The sequence below is a fragment of the Elephantulus edwardii genome, unplaced genomic scaffold (genome assembly GCF_000299155.1).
Source record: "Elephantulus edwardii isolate Elephantulus edwardi_28Jun2011 unplaced genomic scaffold, EleEdw1.0 scaffold00076, whole genome shotgun sequence".
Lineage (NCBI taxonomy): Eukaryota > Metazoa > Chordata > Mammalia > Macroscelidea > Macroscelididae > Elephantulus > Elephantulus edwardii.
In genome coordinates, this window is record NW_006399826.1 from 11096389 (window position 1) to 11108661 (window position 12273).

At 36.8% G+C, this 12273-nt stretch overlaps 1 protein-coding gene across 1 annotated transcript in view; it reads left to right on the forward strand.

Annotated features, from left to right (window-relative positions):
- The window catches only part of PIK3C3 (phosphatidylinositol 3-kinase, catalytic subunit type 3), a 119418-nt gene extending 108032 nt beyond the window's left edge, over nucleotides 1-11386 (forward strand). Inside the window, exons 23-25 of the mRNA XM_006889233.1 lie at nucleotides 5326-5416; nucleotides 10287-10412; nucleotides 11300-11386. Coding sequence (XP_006889295.1) covers nucleotides 5326-5416; nucleotides 10287-10412; nucleotides 11300-11386 — 304 coding nt within the window. The remainder of the gene's footprint in view (nucleotides 1-5325; nucleotides 5417-10286; nucleotides 10413-11299) is intronic.
- Nucleotides 11387-12273: the final 887 nt, after the last annotated feature.

The window sequence follows — 12273 nt, forward strand, 5'->3', positions numbered from 1 at the left end:
CCCCCCCCAGCCCTCCAGCAACCTTGGGCAAAGACCTCTGGCCTTTGGGCAGTAGTCCCAGTTCACCTGTCTCACACCGGCCTCTCAGTCTCTGCTGCTGCGTCTGTTCTCATGTAGGTCCTGCCCCGACAGGCACAAGGATCTGCTTCGAAGGGACATACACTGAACTCCCTACTTCTTTTGTCCTGCTTGCTAGATTCCCACCTGCTGCTTCTGAACCTTCGCAGGTTAAGCCTGGTGAGGTAGTGAGACTGACCAGTTCCTTCATTAGTCGTCATCACATCGTGTTTACAATCCCGCTGAAAAGGTGCTCTTCACCTCTGAGTCAGTCGTCTGAGTCATTGTTGACCCCGTGGCACCTAACCGCGTCATCCAACAGTGTGACAGATGTAAAAGCTATTGGGCTAGAAATGCCATTTTAAACAATCAACCCAGTATACAACCAGATTAAACACCAGTATATCATCAGGGAAAGAAATAAAAGCCATGTTTGCTAAATTCAAGACAGAACTCTGATAATTAGTCAGAAATGGCATGATCCTTTTACTCTGTTAAAAATTCCAGCAGAGAATCCCAAACAAGGAGATATGCCTGCCTTCTCTTTTAGGTGAAAATGTAATGAGGACAGCGAGTTGTTTTGTGTATCTGCGTGCTAATCTGGTTTTGTAATGTTAGTATCTGGTACAGACCTTGGCGCTTACACAGTGTATGTGTTAATTGAATGGGAACCCTTAATATTTTTATGAGAACTCCAATTTTTTTTTTTTTTTAAATTCTTTATGTCTTGGTTGAAGTGAGATTCTCAACTGATGTTGATTGTTCTGGTCCCAGAACTACTGTCTTTTTGAAATCAGAATTCTTTTTTGGATTAAATGGGCCTCCATTTTTAATTCACTCTCTTGTGTCACAAACTCTTAAATGTGCATTTTGCAGATGGAGGCATTCTTTATCTTCTGGGTAGCACAGTGCCTCAGTTTTACTTTCTAGAAAAGCAGAAAGAATAACAGTAGGAGTAACAGAGTAACAGCCATGTTCTTTGTGTTTTTCCCTGGTGATACAGAAGTGCCTTCGGGAAGGTGGAAATTCCACTTGAATATGTAGGATTTTTCATTTAAAATAATCATCTTTAGGAAATGAGATGGAACCATCATGATCTCAGTGAGGAGTCAGACAAGATAATATAAAATAATAGCTTAAGAAATTTAGAAGTCACTGTCTTACTGGAAACAGAGGAAAACAGTATTCTTTATAAGCTGTCATTGATAATGGATTAGAAGCAAGTCAGTAGAATGAGCAAACAGCCACGTTTTCCACAACAAAGAAAAATCATGAAAGGGATTAATCTAAATAATCTTGTGCTTTATCTTCATGAGAATTGCTGTTTATTTTGAAGAGTTCCAATGTACTTCACTAAGGGCCATCCAGACCTTATTATTTGGTCTTTATTTCATAACTAACTTTTAAATACACTTTAGCTAGAAACAGAATTACCTTTTGGATGTATGAGTCAGCGTGGAACTCAAATGCTTGTTTGGAATCAACATTATTACTGACATCTGTAGGTATGATTGCATTCTTCTGTGGTTTGAGTTTCTTACTCATCAATTTGTTAAGTAAAAACCTTTCAGTCACTGAGGTCCACACAGAGCGGTCAGTCTGCAGATACAAGGTACTCTCTGGATTTCAATTTTAGTTTCAATTTTCATGTAACAATATATGTTCCTATCATTTTTACTAATCCACACCTGTCAGTATCATTAGAGAGAGTCTGAGCTTAAATTAGACTTTTTTTTTTTTCCCCCTTGGGTTCTCCCCCTCCTTCGCCCCTTAAACTCTCCAAGCATTTTCATTCGTCTTCTGTTTTTAAATAGAGCCCACATGTCATTGTAAAGGGCGTAAAGATGGCAAAACTTCTTCTCATACTTTGGACATGTTGCTGGGAGAGGCTATTCCTTGGAAAGAGACATCGTACTTAGAAAAGTGGAGGATCAGCAAAAGCGAGTACGCGCCCCGATGAGATGATTGACGCTGTGACTGAAGCAATGGGCTCAAGTGTGTCAGAGATGTTGAGGACAGAGCAGGCTAGGGCAGGCTTCACGTCGGTTGTTCATGGGGTCACTACTAGTTGAACTCTGACACCTAACAAAAAACATGCTAGTGGTTTGGGATTAATCCTGCCAACTCTGATCTCTCTTCTGATATATGTTGGTCAAATTCGTTTACATCACTGCTGTGGAGCACTGGTAGCCTAGTGGTAAGAAACCGTGTTGCAATCCCAAATGCATGTGGTTCGAATCCACCAACTGCTCCATAGAAGAAGGATGGACAGTCTCCTCCCATGCGATTTATTGGCTCGTTGGTTCTGACTCAGTGGCACACAGCAACAACCATGAATGCACTATGAACCAGCCCAGCGGACAGAGTGGACTTTATGCTAGGCTGCTAAAGGGAAGGTTGGTGGTTCAAATCCATCAGCCTCTCCAGAAGAGAAAAATGTGTCTCTCTGTTCAGTAAAAATGTACCGTTTGAAAATCCTAACAGGTAGTTCTACACTGTCCTGTAGTGTTGCTTTGAGTTGACATCAACTTGACAAGAGCAGGCATTATAAATCTAAAACTTAATGGTTTAAAGGAGTCTTAAACCTCCTACATCCTTTGTGGGACTGTTTGATTGCCTGCTTGTAATCTTTACCTCCTTCATTCATTTTCTTCTGTTTTGGTAAGTAACGCTAGGGTCCTGTTGTTTTAGTTAAATCTTCGGAGACATTCCATTTTCCTACTTTTATACCATGTTCCCATTGAAGATTTGAGCCAATATTATCCATCCCATATATCTTGATTGTTTCCATCTGTGTTTGAAATGCTTTCTGCATCTCCATTCATATTTCTTACAAGTCACTGTAAGCTTTTACAACTGTATATCAAATTTCAACTTCTCAGAAAGTCCAATGTCCTGGAATTTGACCATTCATGTTAAGTCCTTCCTTTGGAGTGAGATTGAGATACGTTTTCTTGTGTTTCCCCTGTGCTTTTATAGTTGTTGTTGGTTGCCTTCAAGTTGAGCACGACTCATAGCGACCCTGTGAACAAAAGGCCTGAAGGGCCCTCGACAGCTGTCGACATTTATTAAAGTTCATAGAGTTTCTGGAGGCATGTTGTTTAGGAAGTGGATGCCACACCAGCATTATTATATATTTTAAACTATCCTTTCTGTTGTAGACAGATAATTTGCTTGCATAAAGATTCTTTATCAAGTAAATCCTGACCCTTAGAGAAGACAATACGAGGCTCTTGGAGTCCAGCTGAAAACCATCATTCCCTCTAACCAAAGCCTCCTTAACTCACTTCCATCCCCAGTGTCAAATGTGAATGTCCTTCACGACTCCATTACTATGAAGGAGCCATCCACAGCACAGCTGCCCATTCCATCCCTTTCTTGAGGGAAAGGAGAGCTTCAGGAGATGACTCTTTGGTTCCAAAAGCCAGCATGTTCCAGAATTTTGTTAAGTAACCCATTTTTCAGCTTGCCCATTTTTAAATTCAGTATGTTTTTGTTGTTGTGTGCTGCTGAGTCAGAACCAACTCCCAGCTGACCCTCCAGCAAGCAGGTTTTCAGAGCCAGTAGTGCATCGGGGAGGAGATTGCCCATCCTTCTCCCACAGAGCAGCTGGTGGATTTGAACCCCGTGCCTTCAGCGTTGCAGTGGAGCTTCTTACTACGAGTCCATCAGAGTTTCCAATTCACTATAGTCTTAGCTGTTTCTTCTCCACGTATGGTGGTTTGTGTCTGGTTCTATCTCTGTCATGACTTGAGAGAAATTGAGAGTACAGTAGTGTCTCTGGAGGATACTTGAGAGTGATTAGTGCCCTGATATTGCATCCCTTTCATTAATTTAGTTATGTCATGTTGAGTTATGCTTAATGGAGCAGATTTGTGTCATCATCTAGGAAAGACAGATCTTCTTTGTTTACTGTAATGTGAATTAGAGGCTAGAATTTTGAAGCTCTGCCTCACTTACTTTGGGCATGTGGCCAGGAGAGATTGGTCCTTAGAGAAGGACATCATGCTCGGATGGGTGGATGGACAGTGCAGGAGAGGGAGACCCTGGATGAGATGGATTGACACAGTGACTGGGGCGATGGGGGTTGGTGTGTCGGAGTTAGACTGACTCAGAACAGGGAAGGGTTCAGAGCTACTGTACATAGAGTCCCTGTACATCACAATTGACTCAGTGGCACATAGCAGTAATATACTATGACAGGTTTGGAAACAGGAGTGGCATCCACTTCCTAAGCAACATGCCTCTGGAAACTCTATGAACTTTGCTAAATGTCAATAGTTGTAGAGGGGGTTCATAGGGTCGCTATGAGTCTTGCTCGACTTGAAGGCAATCAACAATGCTAATTAGACCATTTCACTAAACAAGTAATCAAAATTCTCTCAATCACTTCTAAAAGGGATATATTTATACGTACTCCTCTCTTACCTACTAACTTGTTATCTGACATTTTACATTTAACAAAGACTTTGAAAAATAGCCAGGTCTCACCTTCAGTCATCCAGGCCCCCCTCGAGGCCATAGCTGAATCTAGAGCGCCCTCTTTGGACCCTCTCTCATTTGTCGAGGACATCTCCATCTGGCCATAAAGGGCGTGGGGTAACAGTAGGTAAAAGGAGGTCATAGCCAGGGGGAGGAGGGAAGTGCAAGAAAGAGAAGGGATCCTGCAGGACCAGGTTGTGTAGAAGACAGGTGTGTTCTTTATGCAGAGCAAGTAGGAGGCGAGAACACCAGTGACCCTGTCCCCACCCACAGTTCACAGGCTCCATGGTGGTAGGAATGGGGTCTCTCCACTCTGAAAATATTTCAGGCTTTATGCGGCGTACTGGCACCAAAGGAGGAGTATAGTCTCCTACTCTACCTTCACCCCAGTTTTACATAACAACCTGACCTTTGGAAACTAACCCTGTCAATGAGTGAAGACTGAGTGTATTAAACAATAAAAAGAACTATTGGATGGTTGCCTCCAGCAGTTTGTTTCATAATGTAAGACTTAGAAATGGTATTTTTTTTTTTAAGCCTTGATTTTCATTAAAACATCTAATGAATAGCCTTACATTTCCTTTTCAGTTGGCACAAGATAGAGCAGGGATCAGAGCTGTTGTACATAGGGTCACTTTGAGTTGCAAGCAACTCGATGGCACATAACAACAACAGTAGTAACCATTATAAAGCTTCAAGTGTAATTATTTCTAAGAGTATTTGATATGAGAAAGAAATGCAGGATTCTAACTCACTGCTTTTTTTTTTCTTCCCACTCATCTTTAGGTATTCTAACCTGATTTTGAACTTGTTTTCGTTGATGGTAGATGCAAACATTCCAGATATTGCTCTTGAGCCAGATAAAACTGTGAAAAAGGTAATTTTTATACATCCTCAGATATCAGTGTGCATTTCATATCAAAAAGACATTAAGGTTTTTAACAACCCATTTTGTTTATAGTCATAGATCCTAGATTCTTAACTAATGGAAGTTAAAAAAAAAAAAAAAAGTAACTTATCTGGGCAAGATGTCACATCACCAAAATAATATTCTGGACAAAACTTGATTTTGAAAAGCTTTCAAGTTTTTTTGTTGGGGTTGTGTTGTGTGTTTTTTTGTGGGGTTTTCTTTTATTATTATTATTTTGGAATACAGCAACTTTCCTAAGTTCTCTGTTGCCAGTTCCATCATTTTCCCAGCCGTTAACCAAACCCACATGATGGATCACTTAGGGGGAGTCAGCTTGTTCCTACAGCTCTTGCCCTTTTCCTGGAAAAATTATTTCGTCCTAAACAGTGACTCAGAGCTGTCTTTCCTTAAGTTGTGGAGGGAAGGCTACAGATTTAAAGATGTTTTTCTAAATCTGTTTCTAACTCTAATGTATTTACAATTTTTAATTTTTTTTTTTTAGGGGGCGAATGCAGAACACTGTACTTGCCCAAAAATAAGTTGATCTTAAATATTAGAAGGCGTATCACTATTGTTCTTCATAGAAAAATCAGAAGTATCTTCCGTAGATAAAACTTCTAAGTCTTCGGAAAATAATAGAAAAGGATTTAATTTAAATATTTTTCATTCTTCAACCATTTAAGAAAATTGTTTTGGGTTAATGCATTATTATTTTATTTAGCCAGTGCAGATTTTTTCCCCTTATTTTTAAAATCTACCCTTAAAACCCATAGGAAATGAACTGCTTATCATTGTAGCATTCGTCATGTCTTATTTTTTGTCCTTAATTTTTTTCCCCTGAATAAAGCTCATCCATCAAGAAATAAAATTGACTGATAAAAATTTCCCTAGGTATAATCAGTGGCTACACCGGATTTCAGAACTTGGACATTTTTGTTTTGCATCTGCTGAATCCCACATTAGTTTTGCTCTTGGTCCTTATTTTTAAACCCATTTATCACTGCCATATATTCACTCATCCTTGACTTTCTAGATTAGAAGTCATTTATGAATGTTCTAACTATATTTTTTAAAACTGAGAGGGTTTTTCCCCCACCAGTTTCTTACGTCAGTTAAGTCCTGTTGTTCTTTATTAGGCCTTTTGTTCTCTTTGTTTTGCTGTTTTAGAACGTGATGATGTCATTGTTTAATTTTAATGTCTTTTTATTATTATACTCTCTTATAATCATTGTGTTCCACAAAAAGGGTATCTTTCATAAGAAGTTTATTTATATTTATCAAGAATGAAACCCTCATATGTAACATAATCTTCGCATGAAAGTCATAATAGCTTTGAGAAAACATGTTGGTATGGCCTAAAGTCTGTTTCATATTGATTGACTTATATATAAAAAGCAAAAGTAGATTTCTATACTTAGATAAAATAAACATTGTTGACTTGATTTACTTGGAAACTTGTTTCTCTGGCTGCAGAATGGAAGACAGCTAGAGAAACAGTGTGCTTCAATTTCAACTCTTCAAAGTAACACAAATTACTCAAATTATTTGCGTTTTCTTAACAAAGTATAACATTGTCCCCATTTATTTTAGCATAGTTAAATACTGCTTATATCTTTTGGGAAACTGACATATATAGAATCTGTACTACTTTTGTTAACCAGACTTCTTAAAAAAAGTTGTCGAAAGTTTCAAGATGGGATTAAATTTATATTATGTAATTGAGTCCCTCCCTTAGTAGCTTAGTGTTCTGCTGTCTGTCTGGTACTATAGGAAACTTGCTGAAAAATGGTTTTAGTCTCATAAACTTAATAGTTTAAAGCAAACAAGAAGGTATAATTAAATAATACGTATTGGTAAAAAGCAAAGTATGAAGGTGCGAGCATGATGTATCAGGCATGCTGGATAGACTGATTTCCAAGAGTGAGTAAATATATCATACCAAGTTTTATCTTAAAGCTTTTTTTTTTATATGAAATTACTAAGTAATGACCAAAAAAAATAAGACATAACAAAAGCTAGTGTGCTCAGTATTCCTGGTTCATGTAACAAACATCCAGATAATTGTTATCTTATTTATCAAACACTGGCATTTTGTTCTGTTTGCGCTTGACCATCTTTTATTAATGAATTGAAATAGTATTGAGTTGCTCATACTTTTATTAATGAATATTAATTCATTAAAATAATGTTGAGTTGCTCTTATCTTTAGTGTCTTGTCATAATCATTTTCCCTTCCTGTGCTTATTTTTTATATTTTATTCATTTGCTCAGCAATTCTTATTGAGCTATTTACTATATATCAGACACTGCTATCGTAGTGTTTGATAAGTGAAATTGGCTGCCCTCATGGAGCTTACCTTAGTGATAAAAGAGGTGGTGGGCAGGAAGGCTGGCACACTCTACGGAAGAGTCAGCTCTTCAAGACTTTTACAAAGATATAGTACGTTATAATTTGTGTTAAGGAAATAAGGTTTCCTACTCAGCTTCTATAATATACACTAGTGGATGAAGGACATTTAAAACATTTGAGATAATAAGCCACATCTATTTCCTAGTAAATTATCGCCAATGCTGCTATGGAGGTACATTGAAAAAAAAGACAATCATCAATGTTCAAGGAGTTTTAAATACCAGCTTTATGATGAATATTTATCTTTATTAAGGAAAAAATTATATAGTGAGGGTTTGTGGGCCACGAAGTTGATTTTCAAACTCCTAATGATCTCCTGAGACAATACAGAAATGCTCTAAAGTATTTTCAAAGCTATTGTTTTAGAGAAGCGACTCTTTCTACTTCTATTGTTGGACTCCTGAGTGGGTTTCATCCACCAACTGTCTGGTTATCATCTGATTTCTTAACTGAGGCACCACTACACTCGTTGGTTTAATTGTAGCCAAGTATTAAATGTGATCACTTAACAGCCACCTTTTTCATTCATGTTTTTTAAGTCCGTAATTAAACAGAAGCCCTTATAAATAGGGTTGTAAGACGAGCATTTGTTCAAAGTAATTTCACAGTTTGTTTTTGTTGAGAATTAAATGGATGTATTTAGCCTTTAAATTGATTTTAACTAAACTTTAAAACCATCTAAAAAATTATTTATTGCATGTAGTTAAAGATCTTTTTTTAAACTGACCTATAAAATTAAATTACATTTGATGCCCACAAGATCAATAAGCACTAAAGGCTTGATAACTCTCTCATGTAATTTTTATGGTATATCTTCATTGGTTGGTTTTGGTTTTTTTTTTAAAAAAAATAGCCATTAAATTACAGTCTAACTATAAAATGTTATTTAAAACATTGATTATCTTTTAACAGTAGTTGCTTGTTGCTTCAGATTTCATTCTTTTCCATTTTCATTGCTCTGTATTTTTAATTTTGAGTTTATTTAGTAAGGATTTTTTAATTTCTAATGCTCCCTAAGCAATTAAATCAACATAGCAATAAAATAATTAGATTAAAATAATTCTTTATACTCTGATGAATTATACAGCAATCACTTTTATGATTAAATCTTTGGGCTATGAGGATTAGAGAAAGAATATTTTTCCAAAGTTTAAAATACTGAGTAAGAAGATTTTAAAAGGAAAAAAAAATTATTACTTCAGTTGAAGTTATTTTATTTTATAAATATAAACTTTTAAAGTATTTTAAGCACTGGACTTTTCCTGCTAATACTAAATTATTCTTACATAACCAAACCCATTAAGGTCAAATTTATCCCAATTAAATATGACTCTCCTTTGGGTTTTTATCCTGTACATTTTTATAGGAGGAGACTGGTGGATTCGAACTGCTGACCTTTTGGTTAACAGTTCACCACACTGCCACCAGAGCAGCTTAGTCTTGTATAATCTTGTTAGTTTCTGGGTAGGATTGCACTCACTCTCTGGATCATTTGGGGAGTATCTCCATCCTAACAGTTTAATTGAATCTTAATTATTTAGACTTTTTTTAGTTAAAACTTTTATTCTTTTCAAAGTATATCTTACATGTTTTTTTACTAAACTTATTGCTAACTAATTTTTAAGGCTACTTTAAGTAAAATTGTAAATTCATTTTCATCTTAGATTTGTTTTCTTTCAAGTGTGTAGTGGTAGTTTTTACATACTTTCTTGATCCTGCAATCTGACTGAATTCATTTATTACTTTTTGATTGATTTTGTTTTAAATGTAATTTCTTAGTGTTTTCTGTACATGATTTTTGTTTATCTTGACCTGTTGCCTTGGCTCAGTCATCAATATATTGTTCAGCAGAATTGAAAAGAACAGATAAGCTTGCCTTTTTCTTAATCCTAGGAGGAAAATATACATCTCTTACATTAAATATATTAGCTGTAGATATGTCATTGATGCCCTTGATCATATTAAAGACTTCCTCTCTATACTGCCGTGGTGATTTTTTTTTTTCCCCATGAAAGGGTGTTGGATTTTGTGGAAGGTTTTCAGTAACTGTATTGAAATGATTATTAGTATGTTGTCATACCAATTCATAGCTGACTCTTTAGCTGGTTTAAAGAGGCATTAAATTGCAGGGGAGGTTTCTGGCCATTTTTCTCCCTCAGAGTTTAGGTTGGGTTTTTTTTGTTGTTGTTGTTGTTATTATACTTAAAATGACAAAAAGGGTGTAATGAAAGAGCTTGTGGATGAAAAGTATAACCTACAACATTCAAAGAATTAATATTAAAACTTCCCTTGTTATGAATTATTTGGGGGTGGACATAGAAGTAGCTCAAGATCAAATGCAGTGATATCTCTGTCAGTTCCCTTCCTTCTTCAAAATGTGTGACTGTTCCTCTTCATTCAGAAGACTAAGCAGCTGTCATCTTCTAGGTGCAGGATAAGTTCCGTCTGGATTTGTCTGATGAAGAGGCGGTACACTACATGCAGAGTCTGATTGACGAAAGTGTGCACGCTCTGTTTGCCGCAGTGGTAGAGCAGATCCACAAGTTTGCCCAGGTAAGTTCTCTCAGGCAAATGGGACTTTCTTGTGGGTTTTAATAAATGATGAAGTGCTAAAGAAGAAGGTTGGAAGTTTAAGACATGCAATCCATCCCACACACTATGCATTCGTAGCATAAGCAATTGAAGAGTCATAGACAACTTTTTGAATTATTGTTATTGTTGTTAAGTGCTGTCGAGTCATAGGCGACTCCTAGCAACCCTGTGAACAAAAGACCTGAACACTTGTGTAACTTTCATCTTTCTCCAAGTTCATAGCATTTCTGGAGGCAAGCTATTTCGGAAGTGGATGCCACTCCTGCTTCCAAGCTTGTTTGACTCAGGCAGCTCCACCAAACACTGTCCCCATGGGTGACCATTATTGCATTTGACACATCAGGGTCACAACTTTCACAGTGTTCAGTATCACAACAACCACAAGTGACTTCTGTACAATAAATGGACAGAACAGTGCTATACCACTGAGAAGAATGTTTGACCAAAAACAATTAAAACCAGGCCTGACGGATGCAGATTAAAATCACCCACCACTTTCTGTCCACTAGGTCAACAGAGCTCTCTCGTTGTTGTTGTTGTTTAGTGCTATCGAATCGTAGGCAACTCATAGTGACCCTCTGAACAAAAGACCTGAACACTGGTATAACCTTCATCATTTCTCCAAGTTGCTAGGGTTTCCAGGCAAGCTATTTTGGAAGTGGATGCCTCTCCTGCTTCCAAGCTTTTTTAATTGGGTAGCTCCACCAAATACTGTCCACCATGGGTGACCATTATTGCATTTCAAACACCAGGGTCACAGTGTTAAGCATCACAGCAAACACGAGTCATCTCTGTAAAGCAAATGGACAGACCAATCCTAAACCATTAGCTTGTACTTTTTCCCATAGAGAAAAGAAGGAATGATGGAAGAAATTAGTAATAGAGGTGGACATGCTCCAAGTCAGGCACTAGATCATTACATTAATCCTTATTAACTAAAATAGGTGATTTTAGATCTTGAAGGTAAATACTAATTTGATTGCTTAGGCTCCTGCGACCTACAGCTGACCCTAAAGGGAATTTTTAGAGGCTCTACCTTTCATGGGAGAAGATTGCCCATATTTCTCCCGCAGTGGAAATAATAATCTGATTAAATGGTTATTATTAATTACTTATAGACTTATTGAAACTAGAATAGACTTTTTTAAATTAAACAAAGCTTTATTGTTTAAAAATGCATAAAATTTTTAAAAAGGTTTATTGTGGTGAAATATTTCTACCAAAATATTCCAACCACTTTTTACATTACAGGTTAGTGCCGTTAGTTACCATCATGACGCTCGGCATCTGTCACCACTGTAGAGTAGATTCTTGATAAAATATGATGTAGAATTCTAAGGCTTCGGCAACATGGCATTAAGAGTTAAGAACAAATATTTGGGTGATTCCATTTTCTTAAGAAACAATATTTATCCTTCTAGACTGGTAAAATTGGAAGTTTAATGTAGGCTGGCTATTGAAGTAGCTTCATTTTTTTGAGACTATATTTCAGCTCTCCATAAAAGTAGATGCAACCCCTGTTACAGCATCCTGATGTTTATTTCAGCAGTGCACTCCATATAGTTCTGTGCCAATTTTGAAATGTCATGTAATGTTGTTTACTATGACCTTCTGTTAGTAGGTTTTGAATTTTTTTTCCTAACATAAATGATATCTTTATATTCCCCTGCAAGAAGTAAAATAAAACCATTATTAGCATTCCTCCTCTTTTATAAGATGAAAAGACTGAACCATGTAAAATGTTAAATGGTTCCTAGCCTATCAGATTCAGGACTTCCTTATCTCGTCTTATTCTTTGTCACAAGAGATAAACTTGAAAATA